Source organism: Taudactylus pleione, unplaced genomic scaffold (assembly GCF_031769625.1).
Source record: "Taudactylus pleione unplaced genomic scaffold, aTauple2 ptg000110l, whole genome shotgun sequence".
NCBI lineage: Eukaryota > Metazoa > Chordata > Amphibia > Anura > Myobatrachidae > Taudactylus > Taudactylus pleione.
Genome location: NW_028284512.1, coordinates 1673973 through 1692506, shown reverse-complemented (window position 1 = coordinate 1692506; position 18534 = coordinate 1673973). Strand labels below are relative to the sequence as shown.

General features: G+C 44.4%; 1 protein-coding gene across 1 annotated transcript in view; it reads right to left on the bottom strand.

Moving 5' to 3' along the window:
• The window catches only part of OLFML2A (olfactomedin like 2A), an 89981-nt gene that overhangs the window by 44340 nt on the left and 27107 nt on the right, over positions 1–18534 (bottom strand). Inside the window, exons 2-3 of the mRNA XM_088471097.1 lie at positions 11468–11731; positions 2575–2682 (exon numbers count right to left, since the gene is read on the bottom strand). Of these exons, the coding sequence (XP_088327223.1) occupies positions 2575–2682; positions 11468–11731 (372 nt within the window). The remainder of the gene's footprint in view (positions 1–2574; positions 2683–11467; positions 11732–18534) is intronic.

The window sequence follows — 18534 nt, the reverse complement described above, 5'->3', positions numbered from 1 at the left end:
TTTCAGACTCGCAAAAAAAAGATTACCAAAAGTCTCCAAATAATAGACCTGCTTCAGGCTAGCGAGTACATCCTGAGCAGGTCAGATTAACACTGAAACATGCACATATCCATGAGATATGTACATGTTTCTGTGTGTACTTATGTTAAATGTTATAAAATAAAAAAAAATTACGTGCACCCCCTCCCCAAAAGCATAACCAGCCCCGGGCTTTATAAAGCCTGTTCTGGTTCTAAAAATACAGGGGCCAAAATGCGTAGGGGGCCCCTGTATATTAAGAACCAGCACAGGGCTTTGTTGAGCTGGTCCTGGTTCTGGAAAATCAGGGGACAAAACGAGTAGGGGTCCCCTGAAAATTCCTGAACCAGCACCGAACTCTTTCTAGCAGGGGGATAATGCCACAGCCAGGGAAAACCTTTCACCGGTTTCCCCGGCCAAAGCATTATCCCTGACTGCTAGTCAGTCCAGGCTGGGGATCCCTGGGGAGTTGGATACCCCCCAATAAAGGGGTACCCCTCTCCAGGGCACCCCAGGCCTAGACTGATAGCCCGGGGCTATCCCCGGCACCTTAGGGCGGTGGGTGCCGGGTTGATAGTGTAAAGTGAAAGTGTAAAATAAAATTTACCATATTGTCTTTATTTGTCGAAACACAAGTACCAGCAAGCCTCCCCTGCATGCTGGTATTTGGAGAACCACAAATACCAGCATGCGGGGCATTATGGGCCCGCTGCTACTTGTAGTTCCACAACTAAAGAAATACGTAAATAAACAAACTTACACCGTGAAAGTATAATTTTAATAAAACATACATGCACACTCACACTCACACATACTCACCTATTATCCGAAGTAATCCATAGGGGTGTACCTGAAAAAAAAATCCATACTCACCTCTCCTATGCGTAGATCATGTCCTCTTCTCCAAGTAGGCAATCCAGGGGTTAAAATAAAAAAACCTAAAAAAAAACGATCCATGCGGACTGAGCAAAGGTATGTGTGTACACATACCTTTGCTCCGCGTAAATGACCGGGGCACACGCGTGCCCCGTCAGTGCAGGGGCCGCCAGCCAATCAGGGAGCATCTCCGTCGGAGCAGCTCCCTGATTAGCTGAATGCGGCCAGCCTCTGTCTCCCATAGCCGTCTATGGTGAGAAATCCCCATAGCCGTCTATGGTGAGAGCCGCTACATAGTAACCGCAAGATTAATTGATGTTAATCATGTGGTTACATCAATGATACAATGTATCAATGTATCATTTGTATCATTTGTGGAGAATACATCTCCCTCAATTCAAGCGTATACGTTAAACTGGCTTTATATGCCAACACGGTTTAACTATGGATTGATAGGTATGAAATATTGTATTGTGGCCAAAGGCACATATTGAATATTTATATCATGTTGTTAAACCTTTGCATTTCCCCTGTTTTATTTATATACGTCTTGTCTATCTCTTCTAACATCATAAAGAGAGACATTAGTGTCAGAGGTGATCATCCTTGTAGGGAATGCATCTCCCTTGAATTATGTATATATGCATTACCCCTTTATAGCTAAGCACGCCTTAATTAGTATTTAAACATATTGTGGTCCTAGGCACCTAAGAGGATTCACAGCATCACAGCATTATTTTGCCTGGCTTCTTGAGTGGAAAATTATTTCCATTGATTCATTCATATATGTATTGTCAGTTTTTTTGTTTGTTTAATTGTTTCTAGTTGCTCACCTTTTAATAATACGTTAGAATAAAAGTTAATTTTTAATTCGCTGATATCAGCCATATCTCCATACCTATTGTGTGCCCCCACAAAGAGTCCTTCTTTTCCTCTCTCTTGTGGTCTTTATAGTCCTAAACTCGCCTGCACTCGCAAATGCAGCAGCCTCGAGATGAAAAGTTCGCAGGCTATTGAATTTGCGAGTTTCAGTACAAACTCGCACTTTCTAAAAGTGCGAGAAAGTGCGAGTTTGTACTGTTACTAAAACTGACTACCTATTACATGTGGCCCATAGACGGGGCTTCCTTGCAGCTCTGCAACAAGTGCTATCAGTGACAGTACATATTCACAATTTCACATACAGCTAATGTTCAATTAATGTTAATGAAAAATATGTTATGTCTCTTTCTATTTATGTTAGATAGATAGGTATAATGTACCGTATTGTACCTGCTTGTTGGTGACCAGTTTTCTGCAAATGAGAGGTGTTTTGCGCATTGCAGGAGTTTTTGTTATATCATCTTGTCAGAATGGGACAGAGAACTTGATTGGCCAAATGTCCTCTCAAATATAACAGGTTAGTGTTTCTCATACAGAAAGACTGGGCCGCAAGCCAATCATAACTTGCATCAGGAGTTGCTCAGCAATTTCTCTCATAATTAATTCATTATAAACATATAGTTGTCCACAGGACTGCGCTCAACCTTTAGGTCAAAAGTTGTCAAATAGAGCTGCTTAGACAAACACTTGTCTTCAAGTCTGCACTGAACGTTGCTCATGTTCAGTGCTCTACAGCATCACTAGCTAAACCATGTGTGCTTATACACTAGACTGTTAGACAGCGGTAGCCAGCCATACCTCTTCCAGAGTGTTCATCTGTGACACCACTTTGTTTATGTAGGAATGCACTCTCATCAGGTCCATGCTGTATAGGGTTCCTTCCAGTAGGTCTATCATAGACTGCAACTAAAAAACAATGCAAAACCAGTCTTTAGTCATAGTCATCCATCATCATAGTCATCCATCATCCCAGAGCTAGTATTATCTAGTGTGTGAATAGATAGCGATGTGCCAGAGGGAAAAAGCACTATGCTTATCTCAGAGCTGGACAAATACCAGTCTAGGGAGACTCTCACAACTTGCCCGTTGTTTTATTTACTATAAACAAAACCAGCAACCAACCTCTCAGAGTAGGCCAAACTAAATAACCAGGACCTTCACATGAACAGTAGCTGTCAGCAAGTGCCTTCATGTAAATCACACCCGCTTATAGCTGCTGTCACTAGCACAATCACTTACAATGCTGGTGGGTTCCAAGGTCAAAACAGACCCATTTGTTTATCTCTGGGTCTCGTTACTCTGTCCTATAGCCATCCCTCAACTTCCCCAAAATCCACTCTTGAGGCTAGGCCAACCCTTCAGCACATAAGGTAGGAACAGGTATTCTCACAATACCTAGCAATGCCCAATCAGTGCAGTGAATAATATTCAGATATGAGCAAACAGACAATATATATGTTTATTCACTGCTGGATACTATTCACTGCTTGGACATTGTTATGTTTGTACCATGTTGGTTACTTTGTGAGTACTATAACGAGCACTGGTTGATATATCATCATATTTCCCTACTCACTCGTAACTTGGGGAGCTCTTGGGTGATTAGAACAGCCTACAACATTACGCCCTCTTTCCCAGTGAAGTGAGTAGTCTGAGGCTTGATGGCATGTTTTGTGGCAAAACGCATCATACTGAACCTGCCACACACTGCTGCAATTCACGGCTGTATATACAGCTAGGGGAGGGTCCCCAATGACACAATTCACTGGGACACACCTTTCACACCTCCCACCTCTATTTGCCCTCAGGGATCTCTGGAAGCGGAGAATTTTAAAGTAGGCAAGTATGTATATCATGTATATACTGGGCACTGTTCAGCACTTAATGAGCTGAAGATATAATATTCTGGCTACCGGTTGCGATTTACGGTAAATCATTGGAAACTGCTGGTATTTCAAATGCTGTTTGACTGTTAAGTATATTATTGGCATGTGTGTCACTACTGAGGAGTATGCATTATGCATGTACTAGTCATTGTTACCAACAATATTTGGGTCATTGACGTGTCTAATATTTAAAACATTTCCAGCCTGTGCTAGTAATTGTTAAGAGGAATACACACAAGATATGTTTGAACGATATGAACGATAATGATATCGTTCAATGATATATCGTTCATATTGTTCCGTGTGTATGCAGTGAATGACCAACGATGTGTGCTCCCGCTGGACGATAACGATATCTTTGGTCAGGCCAATTTGGACGATATCGTCAAGTATTGCCTGTTCAGAGATGTGGCAGGATGACTTCACTGAAAGATATCTTTCAATGTGTACACCTAATATAGTTAGTCCTGTACTACAGAAAGTTCAAGGGAAATCTTTCATCAATATCGTTCATACAGCTCATCGTCCCGTGTGTATGCGCCTTTAAGAGGATCCATTTATAACTCTAATGCTTTTATTGGCAGATGCTGGCAGGTATGTGGCTGCACTGGATGATAAATGGGGGCCCAGTATGGTATTCCTAGGTGCTTGCACAGTTGGGATTAATGCATGGTTGCCTACCTTTAACATTCTCTTCCCGGGAGAAGCCCGGGTAAGAGAAGCAGCAGGGGGCCGACGGGGGCGGGGCTTGATGATTCGCGTCATTAAGCACCGCCCCCTCGCGGTAAAATTGCCGCGATTGGGCGGGGCCAAATGCTGTGATTCATGCAGAATCACAGCTTAAGCCCCTCCCCCTTCACGGAGACCCGCGATTGCCGCAGGTATTCTCCTAATTCTGCCCACTTCACTAGGAAGTGGGCAGAATGCGGGAGAAATGCCTACCCTTCCGGGGGTGCGGGGGGGTTACCCGAAAAATCGGGAGCCTCCCGCGAAAACCGGGAGGGTAGGCATGTATGGATTAATGGTTTGCTACTTGGGTACTCGCTCAAATGTATGGCTGCACTGGTATAAATTGAAGCGGCGTTGTTGCTAGTATTCTTTAGGGGAACATTATTGCTGGGCTATGTGTCTTACTGGTTTTACTATACAAGTTACGTTCGGAATCAGTATTTAATGCCAGCGCCTAAATAGCCGCCGGATCAAATACAGACAGCGGAACACGGACCTAATTCCCGACTTGGGCTGGTGAGTACCCTAACCTCCCCCCCAGTGCCTAACCATAACCTCCCCCTCGTTAGTGCCTAAACCTAACCCTCGCTCCCCGCACCCTAAACCTAACCCTCCTGGCGGGGTGCCTAACCCTAACCCCACCTAGTGGTGCCTAACCCTAACCCCCCCTTTCCCTACCCTAACCCTCCCGGGGGGTAACCCTTAGTACCCCCAGGGGTCCCTAAACCTAACCCTCCACCCCCGGCCAGACGCTAAGACACCCAGCTTACCTTCGTTCGGTATGCCGGGTGTCTGTATTTTGGAGTGGGGCTAATGATAGGCATTGGGATTTCGACGCCTATCTTTAGTCCCGTTGGGCTGTCAGTGTCGGGATATCGGTGGGCGGGATAGCGCCCGCCGGTATCCTGACTGCATCCAGTTATGTTTACTGTATGTTTTAATATTAGTAATATTATATTATATTATGGCTCTCGTTCCAAGCATGCCGAGAAATGTGTCCAAGCTTACTGTAAACAGCTGTTGTAGCCTTGAAAAACTGCAGATGTCGATATATATTGAAGAGAAACTCAGAAGAGCTCAAATCAATACTTGTCAGAATATTTATTTTGGTCTCGAAAGCAGAATTGTTAGTCTATGTTTTCTTTCCAGTCTCATTAGAGTTTCATCATTGTCAGTGATTTTTAAACAAACATATAATAAATGCAGAATGTACAGCTGCTTAATAAGCCATTTATAACTGTCATGGGGAGTTAGTTACCAACATAGTGTGAGAATGTAAATACACAGTAACCATAGCAACCAACTGAACAATTAACTTTCATTATCTAAAGAGCAATAGATCAATGAAACATTATTGCTGAATAGTCAAACTACAACTCACTATATATTTGCACTGTCAGTAAATAATGTTGAGTATATGTCCAACATAGTAAGAGCAGAGCACCCTCTCTCAGGTGAATAGCCATATCTAGAAATTTACTGGAAACTAATTTAGCATTAACCCTGATAACTTTACGATTATTTTATTACAAAGATATACTTTTAATGTATTATTGCAAAAGACTGGGAGGATATGACCTTACCCAGAGAATATATTATTGGTACATTCTTACAAAACTAGGGCCCGGGATGTAGTTAATAGACCGGCGGACTAAATGCCGCCGGTCTATATCCCGACTGCTAAAGCCCGACGGGGGACTTAAGATAGGCGTCGAAATACCGCCTCAAATCTTAATCCCGATGCCGGAAGACAGACGCCGGACCGAACAAGGTAAGTCCGGTCGTCTTAGCACTTAGCTGCTGGAAGGGCAGGGGAGGTTAGGTTCAGGGATTCCCGGGAGGACTTAGGGTTAGGCACCCCCCAGGGATGGTTAGAGTTTGTGCCACTGTTGGTAGGATAGGGTTAGGCACCCCCCAGGAGGGTTAGGTTTTGGGTACGGGAAGGGGGGGTTAGGTTTATACACCACCTTGGGCGTTTTAGGGTAAGGCACCACTAAAGGAGGGTTAGGGGGAGAGAGGGTAGGGTTAGGGTACTTGCAGCATCTTGTCCTGTCAGGCTTTTCCTGTCGGGATTTGTACCAATGGCTAAACAGCCGACGGTATTTCATACCCATTCTCTAGGCCCTACTGCAGTATGTACCATATGACTCATTTAGAATGTGTCCCATCATTAAATGCAGAAGCCCCTGAAGATAAAAGACAACTGCTGATCTACAAAGCTGTGATACAGTGGATCACCAGGCTACAGTATCATAGAAAAAAAATAATTAGACACTGCTAGTGGTAAGAAGGGACATGACACCACATCGCACAGCAGGAATATACTACCCAATGTATTGAACTAACATGACCAATAATGGTGCTCACAGTGCATGAGCTCACAGAATGAAAGTTGCCTCTTCTTCTTAGGAGTGTTGGCCGTAGGTTAAATTTAATAGCCCATAGTCTACTGCTTATTACCTACCACCTCAGAGACCGGCCATAGGCATAGTCATTATAGGCAAATCCCTAGTGGCATCCCGATTCCCAAGCCTAGGACCAGCGGTGGAGTGTGACGGTGGGGAATGGGGAAAATAGTTTAGCAACACTCTGTACATTGTATCTACATACATTGTTGCTTAGTAAAAATGCCTCAATAGTGAGACGGGTAGACATTTGGATTAGTGCAAGTAGCTTATTGGCCATCCTGGCCCTGGAGCTGAGCTGCATTTGTTAAAATAACAATTCTACATTTCCACATTTTAATGCATCACATCCCTTGCCGCTTACTCAGAGAACAGTCAAAGCAACATTCCCGGGCAATCATTACATTTTCACCAAGCCGCTCCTTCCCCTTGGTGTAACCACTGGAATTCTGTCCTGAAACAGTTTTGTCTGGGGAATCTAGGGTGGTCACCGATAATTAAGGCGGCCCCTGAAATTAAAGTATCCAACTCACTACGAGCAGCAGCTGTGGATACAAGATTTCCGGAGCAAGTCACTATTGCACAGACAGCTGATCCAAAGATCAGCTGTCTCCGTGATCCCTATCAAAAAATGAGCACTGCCCTGCCAAGTCTGATTGCGTGCGCAATCTCAGGTGGAAGGAGCCAAATGAGGGCATAGGAAGGAGCTGCAACCCGGAAACAAACGCCATCTAAAGATGGCGTAAGTTTCCGCAGTCAAATACTGAAAATATCTTTTTTCGGAGCTTGATGTATTTAGGTCCCCATTAGTATGGGGACGGCGGGCCACATTGGGGCTGAAAGGTGAGCATGAGATCACTGTGGTATCTCCTGCATTACCTTTATAATGAATGGCCCCAAAACTTAATTTATACAAAAATAGTTGAAAAGAAAATCTAAATTTTAATTTGCTTTTGTAGAAATGAAATGGTGATGAATAGACCGCTATATACTGTAGTTACTGTTCATTAAATGCAAAAAGGAAAACAATATCAGCTAGCAGAATATTAGAACAATATTAGGACCTGATTCAGACCCGGTCACTATCTGCGTACACTCGCTGGATGCGTATGCAAATTTGTCAAAGTGACGATACGGGAAGTGAACGCTTGACAAGGCATAAGCACGCCCACTTTATCTTATCGAGCGGGCACTTTGTCTGAGCGTACGCCCAATCGCACAGGCAGAGCCGCCCAACAGCAACACGTCATCTCCAGGAAGTGTATTAAAACATTGGTACATTGAGCACCATCGGATGCTAACGCAGCGCATACGGTTGCTTTACCCTACCGCAAGCATTGCGAGGAAATCAGTGTAAAAAAAGGCAAGCGACGTGTACTATGACGCTGCCTGTTAATTATGCACGCCTCTAAAACGGCGTTGAAACATTCAGGCACGCCTGCGTTCGCATTTCCAACCCCCCCGTTAGTAGTGTCCTGCCCCTGTTACCACCCACAAACGGCCTCTCCTGTCACTCATTACCCTGGGCTATCTTTGCTGGGCGAGCGAGAGGGTTGCGATCGCAGTGTGTAGTTCGTGCAAGCGCAGAACAAAGCGTGTACATGCGAGTACGCAGAACATCGGGCCGCTGGCGAACGCACAGCGCGAGCGAACGGCTCTGAATCAGGCCCTTAATCCATTGATGAGAAAACTAGCTTGTGATTTTATTTTTCCCATTCTGCAAAACTTCCTACTCCAGTTTCATTTAAACAAGTGCTTGTTGTGTTTAGAGTATTGGCTCAGGGTTGCGAGATAAAATAAGGGAAGCCTTAGGGAGTTTTCCTAGAAAATTCTGAATTTTATGCTAGAAACTGACCATCCCAGAGCACAGGCATTTTCCCATGACTTTCTGTGATATGGATAAAATTAGCTGGTGAAAATATACACCCACATAATGTATCTTTCCACAGACAACGCCTGGAGCTGCTATCAATTTAAAATTGTACTTTCTGCAACTATAAAAAGCTATATATACACTACCACAGCTTTCACACATTAACAATTTGACTATTTCACAACAGTTCCTCCTATATTATTCCATATTGTGACTGTCCCTTTGGCTGCAATTCAAATATTATCCTCCATTTATTTCCTGCACCCTCATCTGCCTGTTGTCTTTTGGTACCACATCACTTTGTCTATGGGATCATTATCATTCATTGATGGCCTGATTCTGAGGCGGATGCACTGCTGATGCTGAACGCAGTTGAGCAATTATTTTCTACTGTGCATGCGTCTAATGGGGATGCAATCGGGAAGCCGGCTGACATTATACCGACCTCCGGCTTCCCGACTGTCATATCCCGGCGAGGGTGAAATGACCGGTGTCTAGATGTAGATGCCGCTCATTTCACCGACGCCGGGAGACCGTCGCCTGGCATCCCGATCGAAGGGATGCCGGGCACCGCGGGGGGGGGGGAGAGGGTTAGGTTTAGGGCTCCTGGGGGGACTTAGGGTTAGGCACCCCCCCGGGAGGTTAGGGTTAGGCTAGGGGGAGGGAAGGTTAGGGTTAGGCACCCCTGGGGGGAAGTTAGGGTTAGGCACCCCTGGGGGGAGGTTAGGGTTAGGCACCCCTGGGGGGAGGTTAGGGTTAGGCACCCCCCAGGGTACTTAGGTTTAGGCAGCGGGGGGGGTTAGGTTTAGGCACTTACAGGGGGGATTAGGGTTAGGCACTTAGGGGGAGGTTTGGGGTTAGGCACCTTTAAGGGAGGGTTAGGGGGGTAGGTTAGGTTAGTTCATACTTTCCTGGGGACGATCGGGATTTCCAGCTCTGTCGGGCAGCCGCTGCCGGGATCTGTTCCACTGTTAGCCTGATGCTGCCGGGAATCGAACTGCCGGCCATGCGGCCGGCGGTATTTCATACCAATTCCGTCTAATGCTGGGTACACTATGAGGCCTATTCAGCATCGGAGGACGTATGACGCTGCTGCGAGGGATATATAAGTAACTCGCAGTGGGGGAAACTTGACACCGGAGCAATTCATCATTGCTTTGGTGCGGGGACAGCTGCTCCAAAAAGCAGCTGTCCCCTTGGTTAGTGTCGCAGCTACACAAGTAGCTGCGTTACTTACCTCTTCCCCATCGGCCCAGCTACGTATGCGTGACCCGAGATCACGCATGCACAAAGCCGCCGAGGAGGTAGTGAGGAGGCGGCAGAGGGGGGTGTCTGAAGGTGGCACTTTCAGTTTTCGGAGTTTGCTGAATATCAGGTGGTTGATGATGGAGAGCCCGGTAACTAAAATATGCGGAAACTAGCGTTTCCACATGGTTACCGGCCATTTATCGACGATGAAGAGGCCCCTATATGTCTGTGACCTATGTCATTCACAGACATGTCGTGTTCTCTGTGCAGCACAGCCAATGCCCTTAATATCTGCAGATATATTGGTGCATTGTGCTGTGTGTATGGGCGGTCAGCCAACCGCCCGTACAGTTGGGCACATGTAAATGCCCATCCAGCTGTGAAGTCAGTCAGAATACATCAAGCCGACGATTGGTAAGTGTGTATGCATTTATCAATCGTCAGATAGGACAGCCGGGTGTTCCTGGGTGGTGACAGGGAGGTGGCTATGAGGACGCGCAGAGATGGCCCGTCTTATGGGCGTCTTATGGGAGTGTCGCAGGCGTGGCACTGAATTGGCACTATAATATAAAGTCACAGACATGTGACCGGCCAAAGATGCAGGCACTGCCGCCGCTGCCATCGACTCTGAACCAGGCCATTAGTGTTTTTCTCTTTATTGCTATTAATGGAATTTCAATGAAACACACACACTTTCCCCATTACAGCTTATACTGTATAACTGATTGGTTGCTATGATTACAGCATATCAATGCTCTATGTACCATGTTAATTAAACCGAATTTGTGGAAGCTTTCAGTTTCAAGTAAATGTTGTCACCTACTTATGCTAAATGGAAATGTTGGGGTTTAGTATGTACCTTTTGAAGAGGTGTATTATTAACTTGCAGCGCCCCCCTTCCTCTTCCCTCTTTACCTGCTGGCAGCCATCTTCCGGGTGTGACGTTTTCAAAAGATGGCGCATTTGCAGAAGATTGCAAATGCCCTGGCACAGTGCCAGTGTCTGTGGATCTCTTGTGCCAGCTTAACGAATATATCACCCGAAAGATGTCTTCCGGCAGCTTCTCTGCTTGGCACATGGTGAGGTCAATTCTGAGTGCAGAGTGTGTGGCATGGGGCCCAGTGGTCTGTGGGCCTGATTCAGACCCGCTCGCGAGCGCACAGCTCTTCCCTACATGCAGTCCAGTCAGATGATGCGGCTGAAGAACCCATGCAGCGGTACGCCTCCGGCGTGCGCATGAGCGAGACCCGTACTGCAACGGCAGCTCGGTCGCAACGGGTCTCACTACAAGACGGGGCGGCTGTCGATGTTGATTGACAGCTCGACCCCGTTTTGTAGGCGGGGAGGGAGGGTGGCTGTACAAACGCAGGCGTTCCCTTAGGAACGCCTGGCGATTGTGGGCGGCCCTACTGACATCACTCGTGATTCAGAGCGAGCACCCTGTGTGCACTGCATACACTGCACCCATTATACTAGATCTTATTCACCTCTTACCATTCATTATTAACTGATTCTAATAAATGTAAAGGTACAATAATGTCATCTGATACCTTAAATAACTCAGGAGCTTGTTTCTTCATCTTCTCCTGCTTCCATTCATTTTCACATGGATTAAGAGACGATGGCGGTGCAGTACAAGAACACTTACAGTCTGACCCGGAGCTGACCGTCTCTACTGTGTAATAATCTTCCACGCGCATACTGCCATCTTTAATACGGAAACAAGCCTCTTTACTTAGGGGTCTCATGATACATTTACAGCGACAATCCGAGCCCTCGGAAATCATTTGCACATGGTCTGTATCTCCAAAAACCTGAAAAATTTTAAAAAAATTCACTTTAATTTACATTTTTGATCTTAAATGATGTTACATTTGTTAATGTAAATGAGTTTCAGTAGACAAATTATTCTGCATAAATAACAGCATTATATAACAACGTTTAAATAAAGCAGACATGGGAGAACCTTTGCTTTACTCAGCAAGGAGAGACCCACAAAGCATATAGGGAGACATTTGCCAAGCACATTTGTGCATGAATTATGTAATTACAGTCATTTGCTCATACTTTGTGCCCAATTAGTGCATAGCATGAAGCCGGTTGGCAGCTGTGCTCATGCTGAAAAACAGGCCGAGTAATGAGTGTCCTGGACCCTAAGTAGGACAATGGTATCATTTGTGTTGTGCCAACTCATACCACGATCTTGAGCTCATTCATCATTTAAAAACAAAAATGAATTTATTTTTATTTTTAAATCAAACTCTGTTTGTGTCTCCTATCTTTTCTGCCCAAGTCTTGTTCAAGAGATACCAAGATAACATTGCTAACCAGATACCATCAATTAAATATAATTTTTCCTCTACAATTACTTTGATTTTGATGGATGATCTAACATTTGCATGTTTTTTTTGTTTTATTAACGTTATACTGTACTAGCAGATATACCCGGTTTCACTGGGGTAAACCTTAGATATTTGCTGTTTCCATTCCCAGCACACCACTCCAGTAACACATTAATCCTTCACCTCTATAGTAATGCATCAGTGCTGTAGTAAAGCTAATTGTAATGGGAAATGCGATCTGCCTGGGATTTACTAAAGATAAATTGTGAAAAAATACCGGGGATAATAACGCCACCTGGGAGGTGGCGTTATCCAGTGTCTCCCCTGGTTTCCGGACTCCTGCTGTGCTCTAACAGGCGCAGGGGGGGGAGTGTAGCGACGGCCGGTCGGTGCATGCGCGGCGCTCGTCACTGTAATTTCTCAGAAAAATACAAAAATACAGTGATAAGGCTGCAGAGACCACCTCTGGGAGAGTTGGTGATATTTGAAGGGAATGTGGGTAGGTCAGATGGGCAATTGACAGCGAAAGATGGGCATGTTGGGAAGGTACAATTGGGTATGTATGGAATATCTGATGGGAATGTGGGAAGTTCTGATGAACATGTGATAGGTATTTGGGTTGGGCAGGTGAGGGGCTTGTTGGAAGCTCTGTGAGGCATGTAGCAAGATCTGGTGGGATTGTGGCTATGTCTAATGGGCAAGTGGGGAGGTCTCCTTGTTATATGAGGGGGACTGATGGGCATGTGAGGAAGTCTGAGGAGCATTTGGGGAGGTCTGGTTGTATATGAAGAGGTTTAAAAGGCATTGAGTTAGTTCTGAGGGGTATATGCAGACATGTGGCAGGGGCCTGGGTGGAATATTGGGTGCATGTGGGGAGGTTTGAGTGGCATGTAGGGGTCTGAGTCAGGGGATTCACTGGCCAAGTATACAAAAAAGTAAACCTATACAGGAGCAGGTTGTGACAACAGTTAGCAGCATGAGATAAGGCATAAAAACTGCAGATAAAATAATATATCCAACATTGGTGCCCTCTCCCTATTTTCCAAATAGGGACATAAGACATGCGCCTGAAAAAAGGGGAGTGGTCTCATGGGGAAGGGCCATGATATATATGATTTTTCCCGTACGATGATGAAGGGGTACCGATCCCATTGTACCACTGTTATCCAGGTGTCACTGCCAAATACAGTGTGAATCCAATGGCTGCATTGATGAAATGTGTGTGTTAAATAAAAGAGGATGTGACTGATTGTGTGCGGGAAGGTGGCCAGATGGAGGAGGAGTTGGCCAGGGAGGAGATGGGGTGACCAGGAGATCCTGGGCATAAAAGAAGAGGAAGCTACAAGTGAGAATGATTATAAACAGAAAATTGACAGGCCCGAACAGCGTCCCCTGCCCTCTGGTGCCCTGTGCTGTGGCATATGTCGCACCACCCTAGTTACGGCCCTGATGAATAATTGTGCGTAGTTTTCCTTCAAATACTCTGAATTTAGTAGCCTTGGATGAAATGCTTAAATAAATAGTCAAGTATATACTGTAGCACTATCTACAATACTGACTGTTGCAACTCAGAACACATACTATCAGATGTTTACTTCTTTAAATCCCTCGTGGTGATCATTTACTTAGGATCTGGCAATAACAAAATAATCTTCATCAAGTGCGCCTATTTGCTTACTGTGTATTTAAAGGAGTTTTTTCTCCCACCTCTTTAATTCCTCGGCTTTCGCTGTCTGCATTTCTATAAATCTGTTAAACATTTAACACAGATGGTGCCACAACTTTGTATTTTTCTATAAATAGACCTATATCAACTTCTTTGCAGCCCCAAGTCTACATAATTTTATTTACTGCCTTTTCGGTCAGGATGTCGGCGGACGGGATGCCAGGCATCAATATACAGACGCCGGAATCCCGACGCCCCTTCAGAATGCCGACACCGCCATCCTGAATAGATGAAGTTACCGACGTCGGCATCCTGAATGTAAGTATGCGGGTTAGGGTAAGGCTGGGGATGGGGGGGTTAGGTTTAGGGACCTCCCAGGTTGGGTTAGGGTTAGGCACCGACCGAGGAGGGTTAGGCTACGGGGAGAGAGGGTTAGGGTTAGGCACCACCAGAGGGAGGTTAGGGTTAGGCACCGACCGGGGAGGGTTAGGCTGCGGGGAGAGGTGTTAAGGGTTATGCACTTCTACTGGATCGGTGGCTGGAAGAGGAATCATATCTGTGTGGGGGAGAATGATCGGATCCATGACTGTACCGACTTTGGTGAGGCAGATAATGTGATGGCGAGTAACTGGGGCGGGCCATCATTGCTGTGCTGGATCCATGAGGGGTTTCCGACCTATAGAAGTAATTCATCATTGCTTGTCTTTGAAGATTGTCCGGAGAAGAGTAAGATCTCCGTTAGTTCAGAGTATTTCATGAACTCCCCATTGCCATCATGCGTTGATGGACTGTTTCCAGTAAAACTTGGCTCGGACACGTGTGCTGTGCGTAAAATAATAGATGCAACCGATTTGGATCATGTTATACTGTAGGCTCCTAGAGTGGTCAGCAGCACCTGCTGGCAGTGAATAAGATAATCAGTATACTGGTAACTATCAGCCACAGAGATGACCTGCCCTTGCTCACTGTTCTCACAGCAGAGGTGTTTGATCTCTATACATATCTTTGACAGGAAATTTGACATCAAGCTGACATATAACATAGCAATGCCATCATACTCTGTTTCCAGTTGCAGCTGTCCTGCCCACAGAATGCCTCAGTAGAAGCCTCCTCAGTATTCCTTTCTCACACATGCCCGCAGCAACGGCAAGTTTTAACAAATCCACAGTGTTGACAAATATTAACTTTCAATAGAGGAACTTTTCTGTGAAAGTATTTGGTATGCATTGTGCTGCATTGTGTAATAAGGGTTACACAATAAGACATGCTTACACACCGAGAGGAGCTGTTTGCTCCAAGAAAATGACTGCACCAAATCAATACTTGTTCACACTCACACATACAGTCAGGTCCATAAATATTGGGACATTGACAGAATTTTCAGATTTTGGCCTCTATTCACCAAAACAATGGTTTTGAAATGAAACAAAAAAGATGTGCTTTAACTGCAGACTTTCAGATTTAATTTGAGGGTAATTACATCCAAATCGGGTGAACGGTGTAGGAATTACAACAGTTTCAATATGTGCCTCCCACTTTTTAAGGGGCCAAAAGTAATGGGACTATCAACTCAAAAGCTATTTCATGGACAGTTGTGGGCTATTCCCTCATTATTTCATTATCAATTAAGCAGGTAAAAGGTCTGGAGTTGATTCTAGGTGTGACATTTGCATTTGGAATCAGTTGCTGTCAACTCTCAATATGAGATCCAAAGAGCTGTCACTATCAGTGAAGCAAGCCATCATTAGGCTGAAAAATTAAAACAAACCCATCAGAGAGATAGCAAAAACATTAGGTGTGGCCAAATCAACTGTTTGGAACATTCTTAAAAAGAAAAAATGCAGCGGAGGGCTCAGGAACACCAAAAGACCCTGAAGACCACGGAAAACAACTGTGGTGGATGACAAAAGAATTATTTCCCTGGTGAAGAAAAACCCCTTCACAACAGTTGGCCAAATCAAGAACACTCTCCAGGAGGTAGATGTATATGTGTCAAAGTCAACAATCAAGAGAAGACTTCACAAGAGTGTATATAGAAGGTTCACCTACAGATGTAAACAATTGGTGAGCCACAAAAACAAGAAGACCAGATTAGAGTTTGCCAAACAACATCTAAAAAAGCCATTACAGTTCTGGAACAACATCCTATGGACAGATGAGACAAAGATCAACTTGTACCAGAGTGATGGGAAGAGATGGAAAGGAACTGCTCATGATCCTAAACATACCACCTCATCAGTGAAGCATGGTGGTGGTAGTGTCATGGCGTGGGCATGTATGGCTGCCAATGGAACTGGTTCCCTTGTATTTATTGATGATGTGACTGCTGACAAAAGCAGCAGAATTAATTCTGAAGTGTTTCGGGCAATATTATATGCTCATATTCAGTCAAATGCTTCAGAACTCATTAGACGGCGCTTCACAGTGCAGATGGAGAATGACCCGAAGCATACTGCAAAAGCAACCAAAGAGTTTTTTAAGGCTAGAAAGTGGAATGTTATACAATGGCCAAGTCAATCCCCTGACCTGAATCCGATTGAGCATGCATTTCACTTGATGAAGACAAAACTGAAGGGAAAATGCCCCAAGAACAAGCAGGAACTGAAGACAATTGCAGTAGAGGCCTGGCAGAGCATCACCAGGGATGAAACCCAGCGTCTGGTGATGTCTATGCGTTCCAGACTTCAGGCTGTAATTGTCTGCAAAGGATTTGCAACAAAGTATTAAAAAGTGGAAGTTAGCTTTAGGATTGTTTAGTTTGTCCCATTACTTTTGGCCCCTTAAAAAGTAGGAGGCACATATAGAAACTGTTGTAATTCCTACACCGTTCACCTGATTTGGATGTAATTACCCTCAAATTAAATCTGAAAGTCTGCAGTTAAAGCACATCTTGTTTGTTTCATTTCAAAATCATTGTGGTGGTGAATAGAGGCCAAAATATGAAAATTCTGTCAATGTCCCAATATTTATGGACCTGACTGTATATGCTGGGAAGATGGATACAAATGCATGTAAATGAACATGGTTTTGCAAAGCATTTTCCATGCACTTGTCAGCTATGGCCTTTTACCAATACAAAACATTGTACAGGGTAGTGTGCATTAATACATTCCAAAAAGGCATTATGCTTTCTAAAATTGTAAATACACCATTATCATAATAGAATGCAATTTTGGGAACATATGTTTTTATTTTCATTGTGCTTTCCATGCATTTATTAACGCGTGCCAATTGGGAAAAACAAAGTGTGTTAAACAGTCTTTGAAAAACGATTAGCTGGCTGCTCCATTTTGCTGATTGTTCGACAAATGGGGCTTAGACACTAGACGATAAAAGTGAACGATAACGATATCTTTCAACTATATATGTCGTTCATATCGTCCAGTGCGCACCAAACGACCAAAGTTGCGCGCTCCTGCGGGTCGTTAACGATGTTTGCTGTTCAGGGATGTGGCAGGATGACGTCACGGAACGATATGGTTAATGATATCGTTCAGTGTGTACACCCAATATCTTTCACCGATATCTTTCACCAATATCTTTCAGTAATATCACTCAGCAAATCGTCTAGTGTGTATGAGCCTTAAGTGTACCCTGTCAGCTGGAGTAAAGCTGGGTTCACGTTAGGACGGTGGATCGGTCGCCCGGCCGATCCACCAACCTATCTGACAATTGCTAAGTGCATTGATATAACAACTGGACTGGCCCAGGTCAGTTGTCAATCACAGCTGCAGTAAGTGTACGGGCTAACTGCTCGTACACACAGCATGATGAGCCGATATATATTCAGATATATTGGCCATCGGCTGTGCTGCATCGTAATATGTCTGTGAACGACGTCGTTCACAGACATATATCGCTGGTACACTTGTCAACTTGAGTCTTTGTGAGAGTGCACTGGTTCTGATTTTTGCACTATTTTTCCAATTGCAATAAACTGGGTTAAATTTGTTAACTGATGTTGAAAACAAATTCTGGGCATTTAACTCACGCCAGTTGATTACGATAAGAAAACAAGTGTGAAAAACAGAAGTACAATTTTATCTCCCTGAGAAATTGTGCTGAAATTTGTCCAAATGTGCTGTGACCCATAGCAACCAAATGTTTGCTTTCATTTTCCAACTTGTGCTGTTTATTAACATTTACTCATTCGTAGCAGCATGCTTGCTAGCTTATGTCAGAGTTCACCCGTGTATGCAGAAAATCCGGGCGACTTGAGTCCAACTCAGAATGAGCCCCGTAATCTGGTTGCAATGGGTTATTGCATTAGTAAATAAGCCCTGTGGTATTAATATAAACTTTTTATAGGTTGCAGAGTGATGGTTTTCAGTGTGTTAGTCCAAACAGTGGAATAAACAACAGTCAGGTGTAGAATGTTGAATATGCAGAAAGCATGTAGTACATGTATAGTTCTCTGATTGCACCTATAAAGGGAGTGTTGTTACATTCCTCAGGCACTTCACATACAGGTGTTAGGTAAGATTATCTGTCTCATAGCCCTGAAAAATAGACATGTTATAATAAAGCTTAACTGCTATGATATCCCAAAATACCATGTACTGCATGTGGGAACAACAACTGTGCCCATATCTGCAGCCAACATATTAGT